General features: G+C 40.9%; 1 protein-coding gene and 1 pseudogene across 1 annotated transcript; one reads left to right on the top strand and one right to left on the bottom strand.

Annotated features, from left to right (window-relative positions):
- Positions 1-1,523: 1,523 nt before the first annotated feature.
- On the top strand, positions 1,524-17,324 carry LOC119738720 (endophilin-A1-like). The gene is made up of 7 exons (XM_038213658.1): positions 1,524-1,638; positions 3,939-4,072; positions 5,040-5,106; positions 13,987-14,087; positions 14,382-14,485; positions 15,211-15,347; positions 16,466-17,324. The coding sequence occupies exons 1-7, from the start codon at positions 1,524-1,526 to the stop codon at positions 16,651-16,653; spliced, it is 846 nt and encodes a 281-aa protein (XP_038069586.1). The 3' UTR covers positions 16,654-17,324.
- LOC119738731 lies at positions 9,863-11,278 on the bottom strand (annotated as a pseudogene).
- Positions 17,325-25,466: the final 8,142 nt, after the last annotated feature.

Genomic DNA, 25,466 nt, shown 5'->3' with positions numbered 1-25,466 from the left:
CAACCATCTTAATCATCGATGTCTATTTGTACCTCAGGTGGCCTATCTAGTAATTGGGAGGCCATTTTGAGGATGAAATCTGCATGTTAAAAAGACGATAAGTTGGGTCCAAGTTACTCGGACTACTGTAAGTGTAGTCCGAAAATTTGGGACTCTCAATACTGTGTATGAGAGTCCCAAAACTTATGGTATTGAAAACATGCAAAGCAAGAAAATAGACTGGCACCTGAAACAACCAGTCCAACACAGCTTCAGTACTGCATCAATCAACCATGCCAAAAGAATTTAAGAAACATGTGGCATGAAGCGGGAACTAGTCCCAATTTGCTACACATTTCTCCGCAGTCAAGCCACCAGACTATTGACACTGAATGAAGAGGTCAGTCTTTTCAAATAGTTGGACCATATGGTCATGATGGTTGGACATGTACCAGTCTAGTATTTAGTCCCATTTTGAAATCACTTGACTTCCCTCTCATGTGCAAAATATTGAAGAAAAATCTCCTTTGAAAATTGAATTGAGTCTCCAAACTTGGTTGGTGCAATACTGAGGACATTTTCTTTGCCCGTTTTGTTTTGCACGTTTCAGAGCACTCCAGAGCCCTGTCTGCTGTAAGTGTAACTTAGCCCTAGTCCTAGCCCAGGTTGGACTCTGATGTGTACACGCAACGGAGTCCAGGGTATGAATCTCTCCTGCCATAGCGAAAAAAGTTTTAACACATTTAGTATTAGTAAATATTGCTTGACATTATTTATGCTTATTGAATTCTTCTCATTGTCTTTGGGTAATGTATTTTTTATTCATTAGAAAATTGACGTGGCAGGTCACACAGTGGATGATTTGGTGAACAAGACAATAGAATACCTTCAGCCCAATCCAGGTAAGAACCAAAATTGAAACATCATTGACGCTAACCTTCCCAAATCCTCCAAAATCCTATTTGCAAAATGTAGGCTTTTGCAGGATTGAGGCTATATGGCAAAAATGTGTGCCTGATTTATGAGGATGCACTGTGTCAAGGTCTTGGGCCGGATCTTGTGATGTTCCCTGAGCTCAGGGAACCAGACTAGCTGGCTTGCATCCATTCACGGATGTGTAACCGCTTGCAAAAAAAATGCGGACTAAATAAATTGGGTGAATTGGGGCACTATTTGGAAAAATCAGTTTCTTCCTATGATGGTCGGCCGACCACTCTTTTGAAATCAATACCAAAATTCCACTTTTCTTAAAAATGACAGCACACCAGGTGCCATGATTTCACAGGATGTCTGAGACTGTCATTCACCTACAGTCAAGTAAAGTATTTCATAATAATTTGGTGGTTTTGTTTGTTGATGTTTGCAAATGTCGTATATTACCTTTAATTGTAACCTTTGGAATAATTACGTTTGGGGTGACTATAGAACACCGGTTTGAATCGGGTCTAAGTATTCACTTCAAACAAACCAAATAGAGATAGATCTTCTATTTGTGTGCTGACCCTAATCAATCGTATTGTCTTTCCTGAACAGTCTCCAGAGCCATGAGTAAAGTCCGTGGTCAGAACAAAGGAGGAACCAAGCCTCAACAACCCGTAGGATTCCTGGGAGAAGTCATGCTGAAGAACGGCAGAGAATTAGGAGAAGATTCGACTTTTGGTGAGCAAGCTTCAAGATGTATTCTCTTTCCTTCTGTGGTAGACTGATCATAAAGCTCTCAAAAAGGTGCTCTAATCAGTGTTCCAATCCACCAACATAGTACCATGAGTATTGTGTAATTTATGTAGTGCCCAGCACTTCAGATATGCAAGGCTAAGTAAAGAAATAAACCAGTTTCTCGTAGCTGCCCACTGCCTTTTGTGCACCCACTTTGTATTTTTTTATTTTTTATGCCCCGCGGGTGGGTGAGTGGGTGGGTGGGTGGGTGGGTGTGTGTGTGGGTGGGTGGGTGTGTGTGTCCGGACAAATCTTGTCAGCACGATAACTTGAGAAATACTTAACATATGAACTTCAAATTTGGTCTGTGTATTGTTCTTGGTAATCCTAAGAGGCCTATTGCATTTGGGGCGGAAAGGTCAAGGGTCAAGGTCACAGTGGCTGAAACAATAGAAATTTGGTCAGCGCGATAACTTGAGAAATACTTCACATATGAACTTCAAATTTGGTTTGTGGATTGTCCTTGGCAATCCTGTGAAGCCTTTTGCATTTGGGGCCGAAAGGTCAAGGGTCAAGGTCACAGTGGCTAAAACAAAAGAAATTTTGTCAGCGTGATAACTTGAGATATACTTTACATATGAACTTCAAATTTGGTTTGTGGATTGTCCTTGGCAATCCTAAGAAGCCTATTGCATTTGGGGCCGAAAGGTCAAGGGTCAAGGTCACAGTGGCTAAAACAAAAGAAATTTTGTCAGCGCGATAACTGGAGAAATACTTTACATATGAATTTCAAATTTGGTTTGTGTATTGTTCTTGGTAATCCTAAGAAGCCTATTGCATTTGGGGCCGAAAGGTCAAGGGTCAAGGTCACAGTGGCTGAAACAAAAGAAATTTTGTCAGCGCGATAACTTGAGAAATACTTTACATATGAACTTCAAATTTGGTTTGTGGATTGTCCTTGGTAATCCTAAGAAGCCTTTTGCATTTGGGGCCAAAAGGTCAAGGGCCAAGGTCACAGTGGCTAAAACAATAGAAATCTTGTATTTATTCTGAGATCATAGGGATCAGGGATTAATTCATATAAAACCTACAGAAGACACTAATGCTGTCAATTAATGAACGTTCCATGTGACCAAGGTACATGTAAGTTGATGTTAAAAGAGTGGTGTTGTGTCATGGGAACAGTCACGGTTGCGGGGCATTTGTGTTTGTAAACACACCTGACTTGTTTTTATTTATAAATGCATGCATTTGCAATATACAGGTGAGTCAAAAAAGACAAAACTCAAATGTCAGAACCAATTTTTGAATAAAGTTTTGCCTGTAGCACTTTCCAAATCTAGGATATGAAAGCCCAATCAATGGGCTTTGTATTAACACAATATAATCTTTCCTGTTATAGGTATTATAAAAAGATGGATTTTGTTATGTTTTTGTTTTTGTTTGGATACAGGTACGGCGATGGTCGAGATGGAAGAATCACTGAGGCAACTTTCTGAAGTCAAGGACGCCTTCGATCTGAACGTCAGACAGAACTTTTTGGGTCCCTGGATCATCTCAAGAACGAAGATCTGAAGGAGATCAACGTGAGTTCCATCTTACAAAATCTAACATCACCCATTATCTGGTTGAGTCTGATAGAATCAGGACTGTGTTGCACAGCCACGTTCGGGGAAATTCAAGCACAAATTAGGGAAAATGGAAAAGCATAAAGCCACGTCAGAATGAAGTGGCTACGGCTAATACATTAGTTGCACCTATGGAAGCAGATGAAGCCACTTCCCATGTGGGCTAGTGTTAGTCGTAGCCATGTCATTCAGACATGGCTAATGCTCACTAACAGAAGGGTTAGCCAGGGTTACTGGAAATTACATTCTCATATAGCGTAATCCGGCAAACAAAATTAGAAGCCATTTTTGAGGTGGCGCCACGACTACGTGCACGCGTTCTTAAAGACGAGGCTCGCAAATGTTTTGGTCGAAGGAGTCCGGAGTGCGCGATTCACGTGAGCCTAGTGCCTCCGCATTTATCCTGAGTTATCCTGTTCACAGACAAACCAAGGCCGATGAAAACATATACCTCACCTCATGGTGGAGGGAAAAAAAAAGCAGACGGGAAACCGTTTTTTTTTTTACTCGGTCTAATAATGCATTTCATAGACCATGCATTTCATAGACAATCTCAGCTCCCAGGGTATACTTAGCACAGCTGTTTAGTTTTGGTGGAAACAACAGAACAATAAAATGTTATTTTTTATAGGTATTATTTTAAAAAAAATTGTTTTGGTTATTTTTTGGATACAGCTACGGCGATGGTCGAGATGGGAGAATCACTGAGGCAACTTTCTGAAGTCAAGGACGCCTTCGATCTGAACGTCAGACAGAACTTCCTGGATCCCCTGGATCATCTCAAGAACAAAGATCTGAAGGAGATCAACGTGAGTTCCATCTTACAGAATCTGACAGAATTTGGTTGATTTGGATAGAAGCAGGACTGTGTTGCACAGCCACCTGCGGGGAAATTCAAGCACAAATTGTGGCCAATCTGGAAAAAAATTGATACAAGACAAGTGATCGATTGCTGGTTGATTTGGGTTGTAACTTATGCCTGTGTACTTTGGGTCATTCGATAAATTTGGGGTCCACTTTTTTCCTGTCCCTGTTACATCTGACATCTGTGATTTTATAATTCTGATACACTCCTTAATGCAGTCGTCCTCCAAGGGTGATTATGAATAGCAAACTACCCACACAACGAATACAAAATTGTTTAAAGTCATTCTTAACCCTAACTCCCTGGGCATTTTTGCGATGATGCTGCAAAATCCTCCAACTGCCTCCATGTCAAAATTGCATGCAGCCTCAATCCTGCAAAATCCTCCATTATTTCGTGAATGTGATCCGTGGAAGAATGATCACTGCCTCAATCCTACAAAATCCTCCAGCAATCACTGTCAATATGTTGAGGCAGAGCCAGTGACATCCTGGAGCAGTGCGGAGGACTTCAAGTATAATTTATGCACAGCTGAGCATAAACAAACACAAGGCCCGGCCCAAGACCTTGACACAGTGCATCCTCCAAACTCAGCCACACATTTTTGCCAAACAGCCTCAATCCTGCAAAATCCTCCATTTTGCAAAGAGGATTTGGGAGGATTTGGGAAGGTTAGGGTTAATGCAGTCGTCCGCCAAGAGTGATTATGTGAAGCAGACAACCTACCCAACAAATTGTTGAAGTCATTCTTAATGACACTTGAACGGCAAATGACAACGTTCAGAGATAACAGGAACTCGAAAATTTGTCACGCTTTGACCCATAATTTATATAAGGAGCCTTACAGCAATGTGCAAATGTCTCTTGTCAAACAGTACATTAACTTTCTCCCCAATGTTTCATTTCTACAGCACCATCGGAAGAAGTTACAGGGGCGACGTCTTGACTTTGACTACAAAAAGAAGAAGCAAGCAAAAGGTAGGCGACAGATTATCTCATCTCCATCATATCAAATCATCTTACATTACTAAAATCATAACTAAAACAAAAATAAACCATTAGACTTCCAAAGTGTTATTGTTAACCTGACACTAAATTTATAATTATTAATTGTCATAGAGTATGTCCCAAAAAAGTGTCTGTGAAAAAAAGGCGGATGTGGTTTGGGATTGGAATCATTTGCCCTTGAGCATTAAACTGAGGTCTTGCCATGATGACTGATAGCCAGGCAAATGATTCCAATCCCAATTGCAGCCCTTTTCACAACATGCAGGATTTTACACAGCTTACTTAACACAGCACTGAAATTGAATAAGGCAAGGAACTTGGTCACAGTGTCCCAAAATGTTGTTGTGATCAATTGACAAGTGTGCAGCGATGCGTGACTGAAATTAAATGAAACTCATCGGGGTTGAGGCCAAGATAGGGAGTATCTGCACAATCAAACTTTTTCAAATTGGACTTCATGGTTTTGTAGTTATTTCAAAAATAGTCAGACGGACATTTCTTTTGGACATACTGTATAATGCGTATAATATTTGTTTGCACTAAAAGAAAAACAAAAATTGCATTGAAAATAGTGTTCCTTGCAAGCCTTTAATTGTGGTTTAGATTTTTTGAGGACTTAGTTTGGACAGTCGAGAAAAAGTTTGAACTTTGTGTCAACCATATTCACTCAGCGGCCAATATGATCTGCCAAATATTGTTTCCAAAAGTGGATATTATCATCGGGAACTGAACTTTGTTACTTTGATCGATAGGCCTAACTGTCTCTAATAGAAGAGTTTAATCATTAAATCCTGTAAATTGACGTCGCTATGAAGGAATTGTCCACACCTTTGAATTCAACATCATTTTTTTTTTACCACTCACTGTATTAATGTTTTACTTTCATTTTTCACTGTGCATCATCTACATACTCATCAGCATTAGCAGGTTTGGTCGGTATGTCATAGTCTAGTTCCTAGACTCGTCATGAATGGTCCCTTATTGTGCTTAGCACCCATAGTGTACACCCATAGCTCACTACAAGTTTGAACTAACAATAAGCGAAATTGTCTGTGAGTTTCAAAAATGAGAATAGATAGTGTTGTTGACCTTTGTTAATGCACAATATTACCTTGTACTTTCCCTACAACAATATTGTGAATGTGTGTATGTAGAATGCTAGATGCTTAAGATTTACAACTGTGATAAATGTCCATGTAATAGATTAACCTCAGTCCACATGTACGTGCAGGCTTTTAAGTATGCCTACTTTTCCTAGATATATATTTTTTTACCGTGCTCTATTTTTTCTTGATTTTTGTCCCACAACTCCGAAGAAATTTCATCTCATTGAAAACTTTCATGGCAGTGTTACACACTGTCAAATCACACAATGAAGGGCTTGGGCGCAGGAGTACTGCAACTGTACTTCCAAGAGCTTAGTTGAAGATGGAGCACAAGTGTTGTGAGTACAGAACATGCCAAATGAGGCTTATGATGCTGTGGACGTGGGCGAGTATCAACGAAAACTACCCCAGAAAGCCCACTACAGTCCTACTTTTATCCTGAGTCTGTCCTCCAAAATCCGACTTTTGTCCTGTTGGTTTTTGTAAATTTTGACCTTACTTTTCTCCTACTTCTTCACCTGGGTCTGCTTGAAAGCCTGTACGTGTATCGTACTATCATGACATTCTATTTTGAAGTGTGTTTTAAATCAAATTAGGTTAATTGCCCTTCCACAACGTTTAAACACTGTATACTCAGTGGGTAACACACTGAGTAGGTGTTTAAACGTCAGTGAAGGGCAAAACCTAATTTGATTTATATCACCCCGACGCAAAATTCCATCTTATAAAAGTGTGTTTTAGTTAGTTAATCAGCTACATGTCCCTAATAAACGTCTACCCCTTCAGGATTGGTCTAGACAGCCTCCGGGATAAAAAAACGACCAAACTGAATACAAAGGAATCCAACGGCTGCTTAGATTAATGGTCTCCATGCGCAAACAGGAGAGGGAGCTATTTGATCACTTTCGATAGTCCAGTGGATGGGGCACACTACGTATAGCGCATGGTACCCTGACTACTTTCATTCCCAATATGCACAAAGCCATAGCGTCTTCCTGTGACGTCAGGCGTCGTTGGCAATGCGTTCAAATGTCTCTCCCAGTCGTCTCTCCGACCCCAACTCTCCCTTTCTTACCGTTGAGGGGGTACTTGTGCGAAGAGCCCATTGGTCTATTATCCTATGATGACATCATGTTTCTATTTTTACTTTCCATGTACCTGTAAAAACGTTTTCGTCGGTTCCTCTCAGCAGCAGGTGGTATGTCAACACCGATTTTGTAGCGTAGCATTTCGTAGAAAATATTGTGGTGAAATAGATCAGAATTAATTGAGGATTCAGAAAATACAGTATAAGGCCAAAAATCCGTGTGTCCGTCATGCGTAGTGCGCACTGCCTGATGTGTAAAAATCAGTTGTTTGATAAGCAATGTGCATACATACATAGGTCCGTACCTGTATTGCGCATTGCGCTATCCCTGCTGCGTTAAGACCAGTCATTGTGGGAATATGAGCTTGTACGTCGGTCAAGTGTGCCGAGAAATACGTACTCGTGGATTTTCAGAGTACGCATCGCAGATACGCAACTGGTATGCAAAACGCAATACGCACATCAAAAACGGACACATGGATTGTCAGCCTAAAGCGTATCAAATTTGGCCAGCAGTCTGGGCTATAGAGTAGGCAGTAGTGCATTATATTTGTAGATTTCGCTGTGGGTGCAGAGTCGAAAATGAAGGGAAAAGGAAAAAGCGTAAAGCCACGTCAGAATGAAGTGGCTACGGCTAATACATTAGTTGCACCTATGGAAGCAGATGAAGCCACTTCCCATGTGGGCTAGTGTTAGTCGTAGCCATGTCATTCAGACATGGCTTATGCTCACTAACAGAAGGGTTAACCAGGGTTACTGGAAATTACATTCTCATATACAGTGAAACGTTGCTATACCAAACACCGCTATTTTGAAATATATTATCCCAGATTTCTAAAGCTCGGTAGTCATTTTTTTGAAAATCAAAACTGGATTAGAGTTCACTTTGTCATTTTGCAGTTTTGGTTTTGTTTTGGTTTTGATGCTAGCTTGTGCATGTTACTTCCTTTATTTTGTTTGGCATTTCATGTGAACGTCCTCATGAAACTTGCATGTTTTGTTTTTAAACATCCTGCTTGGAACACTAACAGCATGTCATAGAACAAACGTAGCCAGCATTTTCACTTTGCCTGCATGTTTAAGCCAGCTGCTATGTTTTCTTGATTGGAGATTATCATTCCGTTTTCATTTCATTTTTTTTTCAGTTTATTTTAAGCACATCCAAATCAAGCAACAGTCCAAAGACCAAAAATGTCTGTTTTACTGGGTGATGAAATACGACAATTTATGTTATCAATAAAACCTAAACAATATTCAAAAAGAAAAGAAAATTGCTTTGGAAGATGATCAGATTGACCCCAAAATGGTAAAGTTTAAGAGTGCTTTTAGTTTAACATCAAAAGACATATTGTGTTACAAGTTTTAGAATGTAATTTGTAACTGTTGTAAATTATCGTGTCTACTAAAGAAGGACAACTACTGGCAAAGAGTTATGTTGGTTGTAGCTGATTCTGTCAGAAATAACATGAATTTGTATATATGGAGGTATCATGAATATTCATTACATCTCATACATATTAATGAGCCTGTTTGCGCATTTTGTTGGTCAATATTCAATTGCATTGATGAAAAAAATTGACCCAAATCATTTTTGCGTGGACTCAAACTTGGAAAAGTGTAGATAAGTGACTTTTCCGAGGACGAAATTGAGAAAGTCTAAGTTTTAAATATGTGTGAGTTGTAATAAGTACGGAACTTTGTTCTGCAGCTGATTTCACAAAAAACAGTGCGTAACTGACACCATGCATAGGACTTAACGCAACAAACTTATTGCGTGGCCACGCAATGAACTTACGATCGATTTCACGAAAGTTGGCGTTCATGGGCCATGTTTTAAATAATCTAAACATAAGTAAGATTTGAGGCTTTGCATGGTGGAGATACTAAATAATGAAAGGTTTGCGGAAACACCATGTGCGAATAATTTCTCAACTAAGAGAATGGTTCTGAAAAGAACCAGAGGTATAAACTCGACGTTCCGGTCAGTATGCTCTGACCGTCTTCAGGAGAGTGCCTAAACTCTAAGAAAGTGAATACTTAAGTGGCAAAAGGGGAAATCAATGGAGTGTGAAGTTGCATCCTGTGCAAGTTGCATCCTGTGAAGTTGCATCCTGTGAGGATGCCAAGTAGACAGGATCCCTGAGCAAGCTTAGTGCCCACTGAAGTGGAACAGTAGGGTTGCAGTGTCAGTAGAGGGAGGACCTAGGGTATAGGAGACCCATCAGTCTAAGATATTAGCTGAGGACCTAGGGTATAGGAGACCCATCAGTCTGGAGAAGTGGGAGCCAGATGTCGTTGAGGTGAAACCCGATGTCTTGCGGAACTGTGTTGTGCTTGCGGATCTCGATGGCTTCCCGTATGCGTCTTGGATGCCAGAACTGGATCGGTGCGATGAGTTCGGCCGCATCCCAATCAACTTTGTGGTCGTTGATGTGGGAATGTTTGACAATGGCCGATTTGTCAAAATCCCCTCGCCGTCCATGTGCTCTGTGTTCCTTGAGCCTAGTGGGAAGGTTCCGACCAGTTTCGCCGATGTAGACTTTGCCGCATTCGCATGGAATGCGGTAGACTCCCGGCTTGGATGAGGAGTCCTGCTTGTCCTTGTGCGTATGGAGGCTGCCTTGGAGCTTGTTGCCAGATGAGTGGTACACCTTGACGCCGGCTTGTCGGAGGATGCGTTGCAGATGATGAGAAGCTGGACCTATGTAAGGAAGAGTGACTGAGGGAGATACAGTGGGAGGACCTTGGGTATAGGGGACCCGTTGGTCAGGTTTGCTGATCTTGATGCGGTGGGGTTTGTAGCCGTTCCGTTGTAGTGACGTCTGGATGTGCTTGAGTTCACGCTTGAGGTTGTCTTGGTCGCAGACCTCGAAGGCTCTCTGTACTAGGGTGCGGTTGACCGATGACTTGATGCTGGGGTGATGGAACGACCGCTGGTGGAGATAGCGGTCGGTGTGGGTGGGTTTCCTGTAGACGTTGTGTCCCAGGGTGCCATCCGGATTCCTGGAGATCTTGACGTCCAGGAAAGGAATGGTGCCGTGCTGTTCTTGTTCCATGGTGAAGCTGATGCTGGTGTGTTGCTTGTTGAGGTACTGGAGGAAGTCTTGGAGTGTGTCCGGGCCATGGGGCCACACTACGAAGGTGTCATCAACGTAGCGTAGCCACAGGCTCGGCCGAAGATCCGCTGTGAGTAGGGAGGAAGACTCGAACTCCTCCATGAAGATGTCGGCTAGGACCGGGGATAAAGGAGATCCCATGGAGGTCCCAGCCGTTTGCTCGTAGAACTTGCCTTGCCACTGAAAACAACTGGAAGAAATACATGTTAGTAACAGATCATGAATTTGGTCGGGGGACAGGTCTGTGCGTTCAGCGAGAGTGGTATCATGTTCAAGTCTTTCCTTAGCTAGTTTGCAGGCCTCGCCTGTGGGAACATTGGTGAAGAGTGAGACGACGTCAAAACTGACAAGCAAGTCAGTGGGTTGGACCGTGAGGTTTCTGGTGATGCTGACAAACTGGGGAGAGTTGGACACATGGTGTGGTGTCTGACCCACCAAGGGTCTGAGGATTTTGGCTAAGTGTTGGGCTGTGTGGTAAGTGGGGGAACCTCGAGAGGCAACTATGGGGCGCAGAGGGATCTCAGGTTTGTGAATCTTTGGTTGACCAAAGAACCTGGGACAGATCGAACTGGAGGGTCTGAGTCGTCTGTAGAGGGGGGTGGATAATGCATCTGCTCGATGCAAGAGGAGAAGTTGGCTGGCAACTCGCTTCTCGATGGCGCGGATGGGGTTCTTGGGGAGTGGGCGGTATGAACCAGAAGAAAGTATGTCTTTTACCTTGTTGCTGTAGTCCTCCCTGTCCATGACGACGGTGGCGTTGCCCTTGTCCGCTGTGAGGATGTGGATGGAGTTGTCTCGGCGAAGGTCACTGACAGCGAACCGCTCTGTTTTGGTCAGATTAGGTTTAGCTGGGCGAGCCTTGCGGAGGACTTCATTCATCTTGATGCGGACGTCGTTGGCTGCTGTCTTGGTGAGGTGTCTGAGGGCTGGCTCCGTCGACTGGATGATGCTCTCGATGGGTACGGACTTTGGAGGAACAGCAAAGTTCATGCCAAGGGACAGAACTTTTGTTTCAGTACTGTTCAGCTGTCGGCTGCTGAGGTTGACTACCGTATGCTTGGTGAAGGTGTCTTGACTACGGAGATGAGGTGGATGGCGCCAGGATATAGGAGATCCAGATGGCAGGTTACGCGGGCGAGAAGACTGACGCCAGGATATAGGAGATCCAGTTGGCGGGCTATGTAGGCGAGATGGATGACGCCAGGATATAGGAGATCCAGTTGGCGGGCTACGGTTCCGGTGGAAAGGAGTCGGAGTACTCCGTTCCTTGCGTTCCAGGCGGTAGAATTTCCTAAGTTGTTTCCGACGAGTGGTGGAGTACACAAACTGGCTGGAAGAAGTGGTGAGAGAACAAATCCTGTCAAAGTGGACTGGTTCCAAGGTGGAGCGGAGATCCTCTTCCGTGTTGGTGATCTGCTGGTCGAGGATGGCGAGTTGTAGTCTGGTGAAGGAGATGCGTTCTCGGATGAGTGCGGAGCTGGCTCTCCGGAGGATGTCATCCGATCGGTGATTGCGTATGGGATCGCGGATACGCAGACCGGCAGGAGTTATCTTAGAGTCGCGGCATCGCTTGAGGAAGGTTAAGTTGTTGATGAGTTTAGAACGCCGAATTGACGTCCGTTCATACAACCTAACCTGGTTGGTTACCAGCTCCCCGTAGAGCGAAGATAAGTAAGATTTGAGGCTTTGCATGGTGGAGATACTAAATAATGAAAGGTTTGCGGAAACACCATGTGCGAATAATTTCTCAACTAAGAGAATGGTTCTGAAAAGAACCAGAGGTATAAACTCGACGTCCTGCACAAGGACAAGCAGGACTCCTCATCCAAGCCGGGAGTCTACCGCATTCCATGCGAATGCGGCAAAGTCTACATCGGCGAAACTGGTCGGAACCTTCCCACTAGGCTCAAGGAACACAGAGCACATGGACGGCGAGGGGATTTTGACAAATCGGCCATTGTCAAACATTCCCACATCAACGACCACAAAGTTGATTGGGATGCGGCCGAACTCATCGCACCGATCCAGTTCTGGCATCCAAGACGCATACGGGAAGCCATCGAGATCCGCAAGCACAACACAGTTCCGCAAGACATCGGGTTTCACCTCAACGACATCTGGCTCCCACTTCTCCAGACTGATGGGTCTCCTATACCCTAGGTCCTCAGCTAATATCTTAGACTGATGGGTCTCCTATACCCTAGGTCCTCCCTCTACTGACACTGCAACCCTACTGTTCCACTTCAGTGGGCACTAAGCTTGCTCAGGGATCCTGTCTACTTGGCATCCTCACAGGATGCAACTTCACAGGATGCAACTTGCACAGGATGCAACTTCACACTCCATTGATTTCCCCTTTTGCCACTTAAGTATTCACTTTCTTAGAGTTTAGGCACTCTCCTGAAGACGGTCAGAGCATACTGACCGGAACGTCGAGTTTATACCTCTGGTTCTTTTCAGAACCATTCTCTTAGTTGAGAAATTATTCGCACATGGTGTTTCCGCAAACCTTTCATTATTTAATCTAAACATCTTGGACGAGGATAATAACAGCATTTCATGGATGAAATGTTTGTGTATGATTTGTTCGTTCATGAAGCAGTTGTTGAATCACTTCCGCCCGCCATTTTGAAAAAACAACCTGGATTAATACAAAAAATTCTTAAAAAGCAATCAAAGTATACAAAATGTAGCTGTCCATGGAATGCCATTGGAAGCTATTGAGCTGAGTGAGAATTACAGATTACACACAGGCATTCAAATACAAATGAGATTTCAATCATTTGAGTCAAGACTGAAACAGTATTTTTACTGTCAGATTTTGTGTTTCGATTACGAGGAACAAGTCCGCTCTTTTTTTCTGAAATATTGATGGCGATTTTTGTCCGTTTTTGTCCGTTTTTCCATTCATTCATGGAGGTGGGAAAACGTTTATGTTTCATGGTATTTAATGGGTATTTATTTGTTTGTAGAATGATAAATGATCAGTGGTGGACAACTGAATTTTGGATCATTGTATCAAAATAGTCATTACTTGGGAATAGAGTATGCAAATTACGTGAAATTTTCACAGTTACTAGTCAATAACAAGTACTTTACCCCTATTTTTATTAAACAGAGCGAGCCACATATTTTTTGAAATATGTTTCTAATTTGGTCACTTTCTTTATGACTCATTGTGTACATGGTGATGGATTAACTCTAACTCCCTAGCATGATGTACCAGGAACCATACCCATCCTGGCAAATTCCAACACCATATGGGAAACTGCTGACACATATTTCTATCTTTGATTCTGGAGGTGTGCCAACCCAATGTAAAAGACTGTCAGTTTAAGGGTACTGTACCCATCCTGACAGATTCCCACTAAACATGCCGTTGGGGTTTGATGGGTTGAGTTCTGTTAGGGTTAATGCATGCTTGCATGATGCAGCAATTATACTACATTTCCACACCAGGAAAATACTGGCATCTTGGATAATTCTGAGCCAATATGTCTGACTTTTGTTCTCATCAATCTTGTTTTTGTTTGTGTTGCAGGAAGCACAATTCCTGAAGAAGAAATCCAATTTGCAGAAGAGAAGTTTCACGAATCTCAGGAGCTTGCTGAGAATGGGATGAGGAACCTCCTTGAGAGTGATGTAAGTACCTGACAAATCGGAGCAAAGATGAGCCAAGATGCACTAGAGCATCTTACTACTCAATCAGATACCTCTCATTGAGTCTCAAGAACAACTTTTCACTTTGTATTTCTTCGCATTTATTTTGATATTTCTCTCAGTTCAACCATGGAAGAATAATTTATACCGACATTGTATGGGTGAAGAGATTGACGGTTTCCTTTTTAATTCTGTTGTGTAAGATATTCTTTAAATTGCCATGTAATTTAATTGTTTTAATGCAATCCTTGAAAAGCACCTTGATTTCTTTAACAGGTTGAGCAGGTGTTACAGCTTCAAGCGTTAGCCGAGGCTCAGCTAGAATACCACAAACAGTCTGCAGAGGTCTTGGAAAGCCTTCTCTCAACACTCAATGAAAGGTATGCCAACAGTGCTGGACTTGTGATGGACTTGTGACTGACTTGTGATTGACTTGTGATTGACTTGTGATGGACTTGTGATGACTTGTGATGGACTTGTAATAGAGTTGTGATGGACTTGTGACAGACTTGTGATGACTTGTGATGACTTGTGATGGACTTGTGATTGATTTGTGATGGACTTGTAATGGACTTGTAATATAGTTGTGATGGACTTCTGATGGACTTGTGATGACTTGTGATGGACTTGTGATGACTTGTGATGGACTTGTGCTGGACTTGTGATTGACTTGTGATGACTTGTGATGACTTGTGATGACTTGTGATGGACTTGTGATGACTTGTGATGGACTTGTCATTGACTTGTGATGACTTGTGATTTACTTGTGATGACTTGTGACTGACTTGTGATTGACTTGTGATGGACTTGTGATGGACTTGTGATGGACTTGTGATGGACTTGTGATGACTTGTGATGGACTTGTGATGACTTGTGATGGACTTGTCATTGACTTGTGATGACTTGTGATTGACTTGTGATGACTTGTGACTGACTTGTGATTGACTTGTGATGGACTTGTCATTGACTTGTGATGGACTTGTGATGGACTTGTGATGACTTGTGATGGCCTTGTGATGGCCTTGCGATGGCCTTGTGACTGACTGACTATAATACCCAAACTTGTCAGTTACCATCCTTCTCAATGTTCTGTGATGTTTTCCAGGGTTGAGGAGGCAGGCAGTCGACCCAAATCAGAACGCAAACCCAGAAGTACTTTCAACTCTTACTCCACGAAGAGAGACTCCAGTGACGGAGACGACACCGACGCGTACCCGTCAACGGTCGATTACAACGCACCAGGTAAGTCAACAGGGATCTCATGCTCCAGCTCAGCACACAGTTTGCTTAAGGTTGCAGGCCAGTAAATAGGCCCCAAATTGCCTTCCCTGGCCAAATCACGATTTGAATGCCCTCAATTTGTTTGCTACATGTATTGGAGCATTTTGTGGGCCATGAACTTGAGGGTTTGTAAAAAAACAGAAGGGTCCATGCCGTGATGAGGACGAAGTTTGGATGAAATTACCAGTAGGCCCTAAATTTGCTCTATTTTGCAATGGAGCATAGGCATCGTTTTTCAAAATGGCGATGGACTTCAGGACTACTTTTAGGGGGGATCATCTTTGGATGGGATTTTCTCCCAAAACTCATTGGATTACCCACCGAAACTTGATGAAATGAAAGATGATGAAATAAGTTTTAATTTGATGTGTGCCTCAAGCACTTTATAGAGACTTGTGAGTATTTGTCCTGATCTTTAGAAGTGCAGGTATTTATCTCTGAGGTCTATGGCAGTTTATTCGCTGGTTTGCAACCTATAGGCTTTCCAACTGGACAGAAAATATTGCTTAGTAAAAACAGGTCACCAACTAACGATCTGTCAACTGTTATGTGATGTATATTAGGCGAGCCCTCAAATTAGAATCCCTCCCCGGACCGTTCGGGGTTGAGCCCGCCCAGTATGTTGAAGGGATTGGGACCTTGCATGGAACCGATCGGCCTGGATTAACTCCACCAGGCTTCTGCACCATTGCTCTGGCCCATCACAAAGGAACCAATTTGCGACGCGCTAATCCTCCAGTAGGCAACAATGACTGTGACGAGCTTCATATAAGTTGCCGCTGGTAATCCCAGCCGGCCGAAAAATCCTCCAACAATGGCCAGACTTCAATTTATGTTGCCTATTGTGAAACCCTGAGTCACCAGGTTGGACCGATTGGGGCGTCACGCTTCAGTGACCGGGTGGCTTCTGGCTTCCTACCGATTGGGGTGACAGAAATTAGCATACCGGACCCGGTACCCGAACGGTCTGTTATCTGATGGCTCGCCTTAGTTGTAACTGGTACCTTGCATATTTGTGCAAACTGAATAAATTTGCTATTTTTCAATTGATTTTGTGATATTTATTTCCTATTTCTCAGTACCTGTAACGGCAACGAAGGAACGCTGCAAGGCACTGTACGACTTTGAGGCAGAAAACGAGGGCGAACTGGGGTTTCAGGAGGGCGACATCATCAGCATCGTCAGTAAGATCGACGAGAATTGGATCGATGGAGAGTTAAACGGTCACACGGGATACTTCCCGGCTAACTACGTGGAAATTATCTAACCGGTTTAATCATGGTAGGTGGTAGCGTTACTTATAGTGTTGCAGTTTGTACTTTGTCATCGTGTGGTTGAGTATGAGCGTGAGTTCTTCGCGATGAGTACACGTACAAGTACTTTGTCATCCTGAGTTTGAGTACGAGTACGTTGCCATGGGCACAAGGACACATTGAAGTACTTCGTCATCATGAATTCAAATACAAATACGAGTACTTTGCCTTGAGTACTAGTACGAGTACGCATATTCTGGCATGACAAGTATGAGTATGAGTACTTTGTCTGAGTATGAGTCATTTCTATCAGTATGAGTACTACAATACTGGTTACTCACAATGGAACTCTGTGTACAGTGAACAGATACATTCAATAGCGCCCTCTGGAGAGTGGTCCTATGTATATCAGCATAATGTCAATTGTGTATTTTTTTTTTTTTTTAAATTCCATCATATTAAGCTATGTATTTCCATAGACGAGATCTCTTAATTGTTAGTTCTTTTGTAAGCCTTGGCAGTCTGGTGTTTTCTTTCTTGAAACAACTAAGAATATGTCTTCCCTTTGATTCTACCAAATGAGAAATTACCGGTCTGTTGGTATTTAAAAGGAGGCATTATACAACTTAGAACTCTTGAAAAGTTCCCCAGATTCAGTGAATTCCAAATGATGTGGCTACGGCTAGGAAGTACAGGAGTCTATGGGAAGTGACCTCAGCCGCTTTCCATAGACGTGGCTACGGCTAGGAAGTACAGGAGTCTATGGGAAGTGACCTCAGCCGCTTTCCATAGACGTGGCTACGGCTAGGAAGTACAGGAATCTATGGGAAGTGACCTCGGCCGCTTTCCATAGACGTGGCTACGGCTAGGAAGTACAGGAGTCTATGGGAAGTGACCTCGGCCGCTTTCCATAGACGTGGCTAGGGCTAGGAAGTACAGGAGTCTATGGGAAGTGACCTCGGCCGCTTTCCATAGACGTGGCTAGGGCTAGGAAGTACAGGAGTCTATGGGAAGTGACCTCGGCCGCTTTCCATAGACGTGGCTACGGCTAGGAAGTACAGGAGTCTATGGGAAGTGACCTCGGCCGCTTTCCATAGACGTGGCTAGGGCTAGGAAGTACAGGAGTCTATGGGAAGTGACCTCGGCCGCTTTCCATAGACGTGGCTACGGCTAGGAAGTGCAAGAGTCTATGGGAAGTGACCTCGGCCGCTTTCCATAGACGTGGCTACGGCTAGGAAGTACAGGAGTCTATGGGAAGTGACCTCGGCCGCTTTCCATAGACGTGTGTGTGATTGCAAGCCGTAGTCAAGTAATTTGAACACAGCCTTGATCAAGGCTTGCTCAAGAGTAGTCTGGTACCGTTTGCAGCACAATTGGGAAAATACTAGGTTGCCATCAGGAACTAGCATTTCCATTGACATGTAATTTGTTTGATACAGAACAAGGATAGCCGTGTCTGAATTACTCAGCTATGGCTCATGTGTAATATCAAGCCGTAGTCGTAGCCCAGTAATTCAGACATGGCTAATTATTCCAATTTTAAAGACGCTCCCTAACACACAGGAACTGAACAATTTAAGAATAATTTCTTGATATTGTAATTCATTATATAATAATGATACAAATACCGAATGTTACATTACTCGAATATTATGTATAAATGGAGCTAAAATAATTCTTGCGTACCTTTTATCTATTTTATAATGGAAATCTTAACAAGCAACTGATCATTGTGGTGTTTGTCTTTTTCAATCGTAGAGAAAATTAGAATTGTTTTCTGTTTCGGTAGACGTAGTTTATGTATCATATATAAATAAATAACCTATTTTTGTACAGAACTTAGCTGTGGAGAATGGTTCACACTACAATGTCTGATAGGGAAAAGAGTGGAAAAGTTATCATAGATGTCCAGATTTCAGAGATTATAGAGCAAACTTTTGTGTCGACTAGACAGGGTTGAACTTTGGGCATTTCATTTGAGAGTTGCCAGTTCAATCTTGCATTGATATGTTTGTCTTAATAAGAAAAGTACTTTATATTTTGCGTTGAAGCTAAAACTGTCTCAAGTCGAGATTGATGGTCTTTATTTTACTAGTATCTTTTTTTGTTTACTTGTGTAGTTATATCCCTGAACTTTATGTACAGTTGACACTCAATGTATAAAGGCAGTAGGGAAATCAATCCCTATTTTTCCTTTTCTGGATGGCATTTGTGAGAAAACGTGTTAAACCCGAGATTAAAACCCAAGGTAGTAGTAATGGTACGCTTTTGGAAAGAATGCAGTATCCAGACGCTACTTCTTTGGCTATGCACAAAGTCTATGGAGAGTCTAAGACCACTTTCTAACAAAATTGGGCTCATGTTTCTCAGTCCCAGATTCATGTCTTTTGGACATTTTTGCAGTGACTGATTCATTGAGATAATATATGATGGAAAAATGACGTCAGGATGCAACATTCTTTCCCATATTTCTCTCGGAGTGAAATTTCTTCTTTTCTTTACACCTGAGACTCTGACAGAGAAAAATCTATTCAAACTTTTTTTTTCAATCTAAGTGTATTTTTTTTCACTCTGAATGATCTGTTGCCTACTTTTAGTGGGCGACAGAGTGATTTGTCGAACTTAAAAGTAAGAATGTTTTTGCAGTTTTTCTGCAAGGTGTGCGTGTATAAGAGATCCCTAACTTGTAAGTTCCTAACAATTATGCATAACTACCCATGATGCATGTACCTTGATGTAAGTTCAGTCTGTCACAAGCCAATGTGGCCCATCAGGCTGGCATTTATCTCCAGTTTCAGTAGCATGAAACGAGAATATTTCTACTCCCCCTGGATGAGATGCCAGTCCATCGCAGGTTACTCCCCAGCTAATGCTGGAACCATTTATACTCCTGGGTGGAGAGAGGCAAGTGGGGTAAAGTGGTTTGCCCAAGGACACAGCATATGGCCAGCAGCTGGATGCTAGACCCTAATGTGTCCTTCAACAAAAATCTGTTGAGATTTGTTGGGTTCCAATAATAATTTCAGTGACAGTTAAATCTTCTTTGTAAACATGTCCAATTGTTCATTCTCGAAGATTCATATAATTGTCAGCGCGGTTACGTAGTAAATAATTTTATACATGTGTACTTTACATGTATTGTCTCTTACATCAAAAATGTTACATAGTGACTTGAAACAATGAGAATCCAATGATTAGAAATTAATGTGTGGTCGACTAATTTGAGTGTTTATGTTTCATTTTAGTATTTTGTTGACTACTTCTTTTTCATGTTTTTATTTTATTTATCTTTTCATTTGATGTGACCCTAATATGAAAATGAAAATTAAGCAAAGGAATTGTCCAGATTTTGTTTTCATGTTGTACATGGATTGGCTCGTCGCAATTTGACGCTGGTTTTGGAGGACTCTTGTAGTCGCTAACACTGGTTCTCGACTTCCTAGTCAGTTCATTGGTCAACTGCACCCTGTTGGATTTGAATGGGTTTTGGAAGCACATGTAAAAATGCGAAGGTTTCAGAGAGAACCATCTGGAAACATTTTCATGTTGTTATTTTAATTATTGATTTTAATTTGTTGTATAATATTGAAAATTATTGGGTTTCTTCACTTGAAAATTGATTAAATTTTGTGAATCAATTCAAAGGAGAGAAATCCCTTTATGTTCTGAATTTCAAATCGTATTTAAGAATGGAAATAAATTCCTTTGTAAATGGTGATCGTGGATGTAGCAAACCGAGTCATTAAGCCGCGCCCACTGCCACGTGAGCATCAGCAACGCGTGACCCACTCAACCAATGCTGCAATGCGTGTTCAAGACGCGCGCGTCGTACGCAAATGCACGCGTGTCAGACCACATTAAATCACGGCTGTGATTGGTCAGAATATCATGGGGCGGGGTTTAAGTGGATCAGTTTATTATTTTTGCTGGGTGGGATCGTTGCCTTCCAGTGAAATTGAAATAACCTACATGTATTTCCATTTATGAACGAAGATCATAACCTCAGTTTGTTTATTTTAACACCAAATTCAAACTTGTGGAAAGTCCCAAGTTTCACTATTCCCGTTTTTACCCAAAATTATAAACAAAAGCAAATGCTAGGGGTTAAACTGATTCTTTTTTTTACTGAAACAAGGCCAATAAAATGAAATATCTGCAAACGAAAATAATGAACTTTCGGTGAGACGACCAGCGTAAATCAACACAAAAATACTCAATTTCTACACTTAATTCTAAGATTAGAATTTATTTTAGCGATTTATGTCAAAAACGGAGACAAATCTGCCAAATTTAACTAAACTTAATTTTCTTTCAAGAGAGGGCGCGCTACACAAATAGTGGTCACCATCGTAAAGAATGTTCTGTCTTTAAACTGAAAGCAGGAATGCAACTTTCATAGTTCAAAAACAACACACTCGTTTTCCAGACGATAACTCAAGAAATGCGTGTTGCATTGAATCGATATTTCGTATTGTGATTAAAGGTAACATATATCACAAATCTGTTGAATTTGGAGTGGGATCGTCCGACAATAAAAACAATATAACCAAAATAATGTACTGGGGAAACATGGAGAAAATCCCGCCAATTTATGTCATTTTCATTTTTCTTTCACAAGAGGGCGCGCTATTGGTCACCACTGTACTGTGTACGTAAGTACAAAAGTATTGTCAACACGAAAAACCATGCCTCAACTTCATGACACAAAAACGCTCTCGGTTTGATGATTCCTCACTAAATTCAACAGATTTGTTCAATCATCTGTATGTTTAATCAATTTATTAAATGTCGATTTCATGCAAATATGTATTTCTTGAGTTATCTTCTGGAAACCGAGTTGTTTTTGTGTCATGAAAGTTGACTAAAATCTCCAGTTATTTGTAGCTAGCTAGTTCTTTAACACACTACATTTCCGGAGTATATTAATTATATTTTTGACGGTTTCTCTCCAAATTCGCAAGTGATGTGTTGTGTATGATAACTTATCAGGAGATTTGATTTCAGTCCAATACAACAAGCATTTCTTGAAAAGTCGTCTCAACAACGAGTGTGTTGTTTTTGTTCCATAAACATATTGACTCAAATTCGCCTTGTATTTTGCGCGCTTACATGCCACATTGTCTTGTGTATATTTTTATTATTGGTCAACAATTGATATCCAAATTCAAGAGATTTGATACATATATCAGGTTGAATCGTTATGCAATATTTCAAATTAATGCACCAAGTACTTCTTGAGTTATCTTCTCGAAACCGATTGCATTGCTTTTTGTCATGAAAGTTGACTCTAGATCGCCAGTATCTTGAGCGCTTTAACACACTACATTTCCGGAGAATATTAATTATATATTTTTTTGATTTTGAAAAAAATACTTGATTTTGGACAATGAGTCATCTTTAATGCCAAAACCCAGTTACTAGTCCTTATCATTTGTTTGTAAAACTGTACGCATGCAGTACTGACATGCGTGAAATGTTTTGGTTAAATATGATTGTTTTATTTTGTGTAACAAAATGCTCTGCAACTAGTTCGAGAATACCATAGTCAGTGATAACTCTGTGTTAAGTTAAATTCATATAGACTGTTACTTTGGAGTTGAAAGAAATAAAATTTTAACTGCTTTTCAGGAAACACTGTGTTATTTCCAAACTTGTCTCTCCCATAGTTTTGAATTTCTTGATCCAATCATGGAGGAATAAACAATATAAAAAAAGAATATTTTATATTTTTTATTCTATTTGATTCTGAAAACAACACTTCAATTTTTCTAACATAAGTTCAGTCAATTTATGTCTCGGGAATGTAAAAAAAGGGAAGAAAATTAAGTAGCAATAAAATAATGTGGGACTCGAACCTGAGTCGCCTGATTGGGAGTCCTACGCCAGTCCACAAGACCATTAACGCGCTCAAATGCTCAACCAGTTCTACTTAATTAACTGTAAGATAGGCTTATCGTGGCTTTTCACGTTGACGCCCATGCACACTTAGACGTACAACACAGTCTGACGATGTAAAACATTCGTTTGATTTTGGGTGTAGCTGTTCTAATTGATCTAAATTTAATTAGAAAAGGGAAAGGGTGACAACTGAAGTAAAATCCTGAAATTCAATGAAATAAAACTCGTACAATCCTCGGTTTCAGTACGAAACACACGTGTTCAACGGATGCAGAGAAGCCTATTTCTTTTGTTAAATTCCTTTGTTGAATCTGGAGTTAACAATAAAATGTTTCCATTGAGGCGAAAGGATTAAACGCCGCGATCTTTTTTCACGCTTGAGTGCCTCTGAATGGGGAATATTGAAGCGGAAAATCACGAATTACAGCACTTAGGCATCATTTTATCCCACATAATGATACTTTTTGGAGAGGAAATTGCATACTGAATACAACTGTATTTTCAAAATTCAAAAATTCGCCGTATTAAAAAAGTCAAGGTAATTTTTTTAGGAAAAATTTAACCAAAACTTTCCTCATCCTAACGTAGGCGGCGCTATATATATTTAATTCTCGCACGTGCACCGTATCCAGAGTTGGCCAGCGCATTAGCGTGTGTGTATGGCATCGCAAGGGGATGGGGGCGGGGCTGGCTGCCTGTTTTGTATACATGTACAGTTTATAGCCCTTTTATTTAAAAAACATTTCTCCACTTACGACTTTCAATAAATATATTTCGCTTGTTCCCCCCCCCCCCATCTCACACGACAAAAAAAATCCCGCCTCCCTCTTGCTCATGTGTATACCGGGGCCCTTTTATTAATATCCTTATACGCGTCTCTTTTGTTCCATTAAAGTTGACTTTTATTCGGATTGCATTTTTTTCACTGACCTTAATTATCTATTGTTTTAGTTGTAGACCTATTCAACTTTTATTCGTGAGATAAATTGAAATTGTGATGCTAAAATAAGATTGGGTAAACGGGTGATACACCGATCGGGCGGCGGCTATCGCGCTAACAATGCGCGCACTGAGAATGAAATATATATAGCGCCGCCTACGATAGGATTAGGAAAGTTTTGGTGAAATTTTTCCAAAAAAATTTCGTCGACTTTTTAAATACGGCGAATTTTTGCATTTTAAAACTATAGATGTATTCAGTATGCAATTTCCTCTTCAAAAAGTATCATTAAGTGGGATAAAGTGCTGCCTAAGTGCTGTAAATCGTGATTTTCCGCTTCAATATTCCCCATTCAGATGCACTCAAGCGTGAAAAATGATCGCGGCGTTTAATCCTTTTCCCTCAATGGAAACATTTTATTGTTAACGCCAGATTCAACAAAGGAATTTAACAAAAGAAATAGGCTTCTCTGCATCCGTTGAACACGTGTGTTTCGTACTGAAACCAAGGATTGTAAGCGTTTTATTTCATTGAAGTCTACAATTTTAGTTCAGTTGACACCCCTCACCCTTTTTCAATTAAATTTAGATCAATTAGAACAGCTACACCAAAAATCTAACGAATGTTTTACATCTTCAGACTGTGTTTTACGTCTATAAGCATGCATGGGCGTCAACGTGAAAAGCCACGATAAGCCTATCTTACGGTATGATATAGCAGAACTGACGCTTTGTTTAAGTGCGACTATGGTCTGCTGGACCGGCGTAGGACTCCCAATCTGGCGACTTAGGTTCGAGTCCCACCATAGTATTGTTGTTTTATTGTCTTCACTTTTTTTCTTTCCCAAAAATGAATTCACTGAGCTTACTTTTAAACAAATTGAAATTATATTATTCTTTTTTTTTACCTTCCCAACTTTTTATAGCCCCATGCCCAAACATAAATTTACTAAACTTATCTTTTAAATAAATTGAATTAAGTTTTGTTTTCAGAATCACAAACAAACTACCAAGAAAACAAACAAACCAATAACAAACAGGTATTTTTTTCACTTTTATTTATTGTGATGATTTAATATCTCTTTATACAAAGAACTATGCACAGCATTTCAACAATCTTTTAAGTAACATTTACTTTTAAAATTCACCTACACAATATTTACACTGCAAGATAAGATTTATCGGACTTGAAGGGAATGTACAACATTTGCTTTTGCTGCAATTTTCAGAAATAAATGGATTTGGAGGATTAGTATGTTATAGCAAATATTGTTAAAATGACCTTTTTCGCATTTGGGCTTGTAGATGCTGGAAAAGCCAAGAAAACCAGACATGTATTTGCAGTCTGGTGACCCCACTTATAAGATAAAACGGAGCAATTAATAGACTTTGGGGAATTGTAAGGTCAGAGAATCAGTCTAGCAGACTTGTACCTCTTCACAGGTGTGTAATCAATTGCAAAGAAAATGCGGAATAACTAATTATGAAAAATTCGGAGCAATTTTTGAAAAATAGCCAGTTTTCTCCAATGCTGGTCGGCCGACCAGCGTTGGAAAAGTACAATTTTTCTTAAAAATGTCAGCACATCAGGAGCCACGATTTCACAGGATGCTTTAGACTGTCATTCCCCAACAATCCAGTAAGGTATTTTGCGATAATTTGATCATTTCGTTTTGTGATGTTTGCAAATGTTGTATCTTCCCTTTAAAGAAAGGCAGTAAACATTTAATGTTTTTACAGATGAAATAAAGAAATGAAGTCAGAATATCACACAATATTGGAAAAGAATGTTGCAACCTGACGCCACTTCAGCGGTTGTGTGCAAAGTCTATGGAGCGTCAAGAAATTTTTCTCTTAAGTATTTCCCAGTCCCAGATTCATGTCTTATCATCATTTTTGAAATGAATGACCTTATTGAGATGAAATGAAGAAAAAGCAGCATCAGGTTGCAACATTCTGTCCCAATATTGTACATGAAAAAAATATAGTA

The sequence above is a fragment of the Patiria miniata genome, unplaced genomic scaffold, assembly GCF_015706575.1.
Source record: "Patiria miniata isolate m_02_andy unplaced genomic scaffold, ASM1570657v1 HiC_scaffold_10, whole genome shotgun sequence".
NCBI classification, from domain to species: Eukaryota; Metazoa; Echinodermata; class Asteroidea; order Valvatida; family Asterinidae; genus Patiria; species Patiria miniata.
Note: the sequence above shows the minus strand (reverse complement) of the source record. Positions and strands in the feature narration are given on the sequence as shown.

Excerpts from the sequence above, each read along its gene's own strand:
- LOC119738720 (XM_038213658.1), top strand. The coding sequence starts at position 1,524 with ATGAGTAAAGTCCGTGGTCAGAACAAAGGAGGAACCAAGCCTCAACAA. Across the intron at positions 14,486-15,210 it reads CTCTCAACACTCAATGAAAG|GGTTGAGGAGGCAGGCAGTC; the intron begins GTATGCCAACAG and ends GATGTTTTCCAG. Across the intron at positions 15,348-16,465 it reads GGTCGATTACAACGCACCAG|TACCTGTAACGGCAACGAAG; the intron begins GTAAGTCAACAG and ends CCTATTTCTCAG.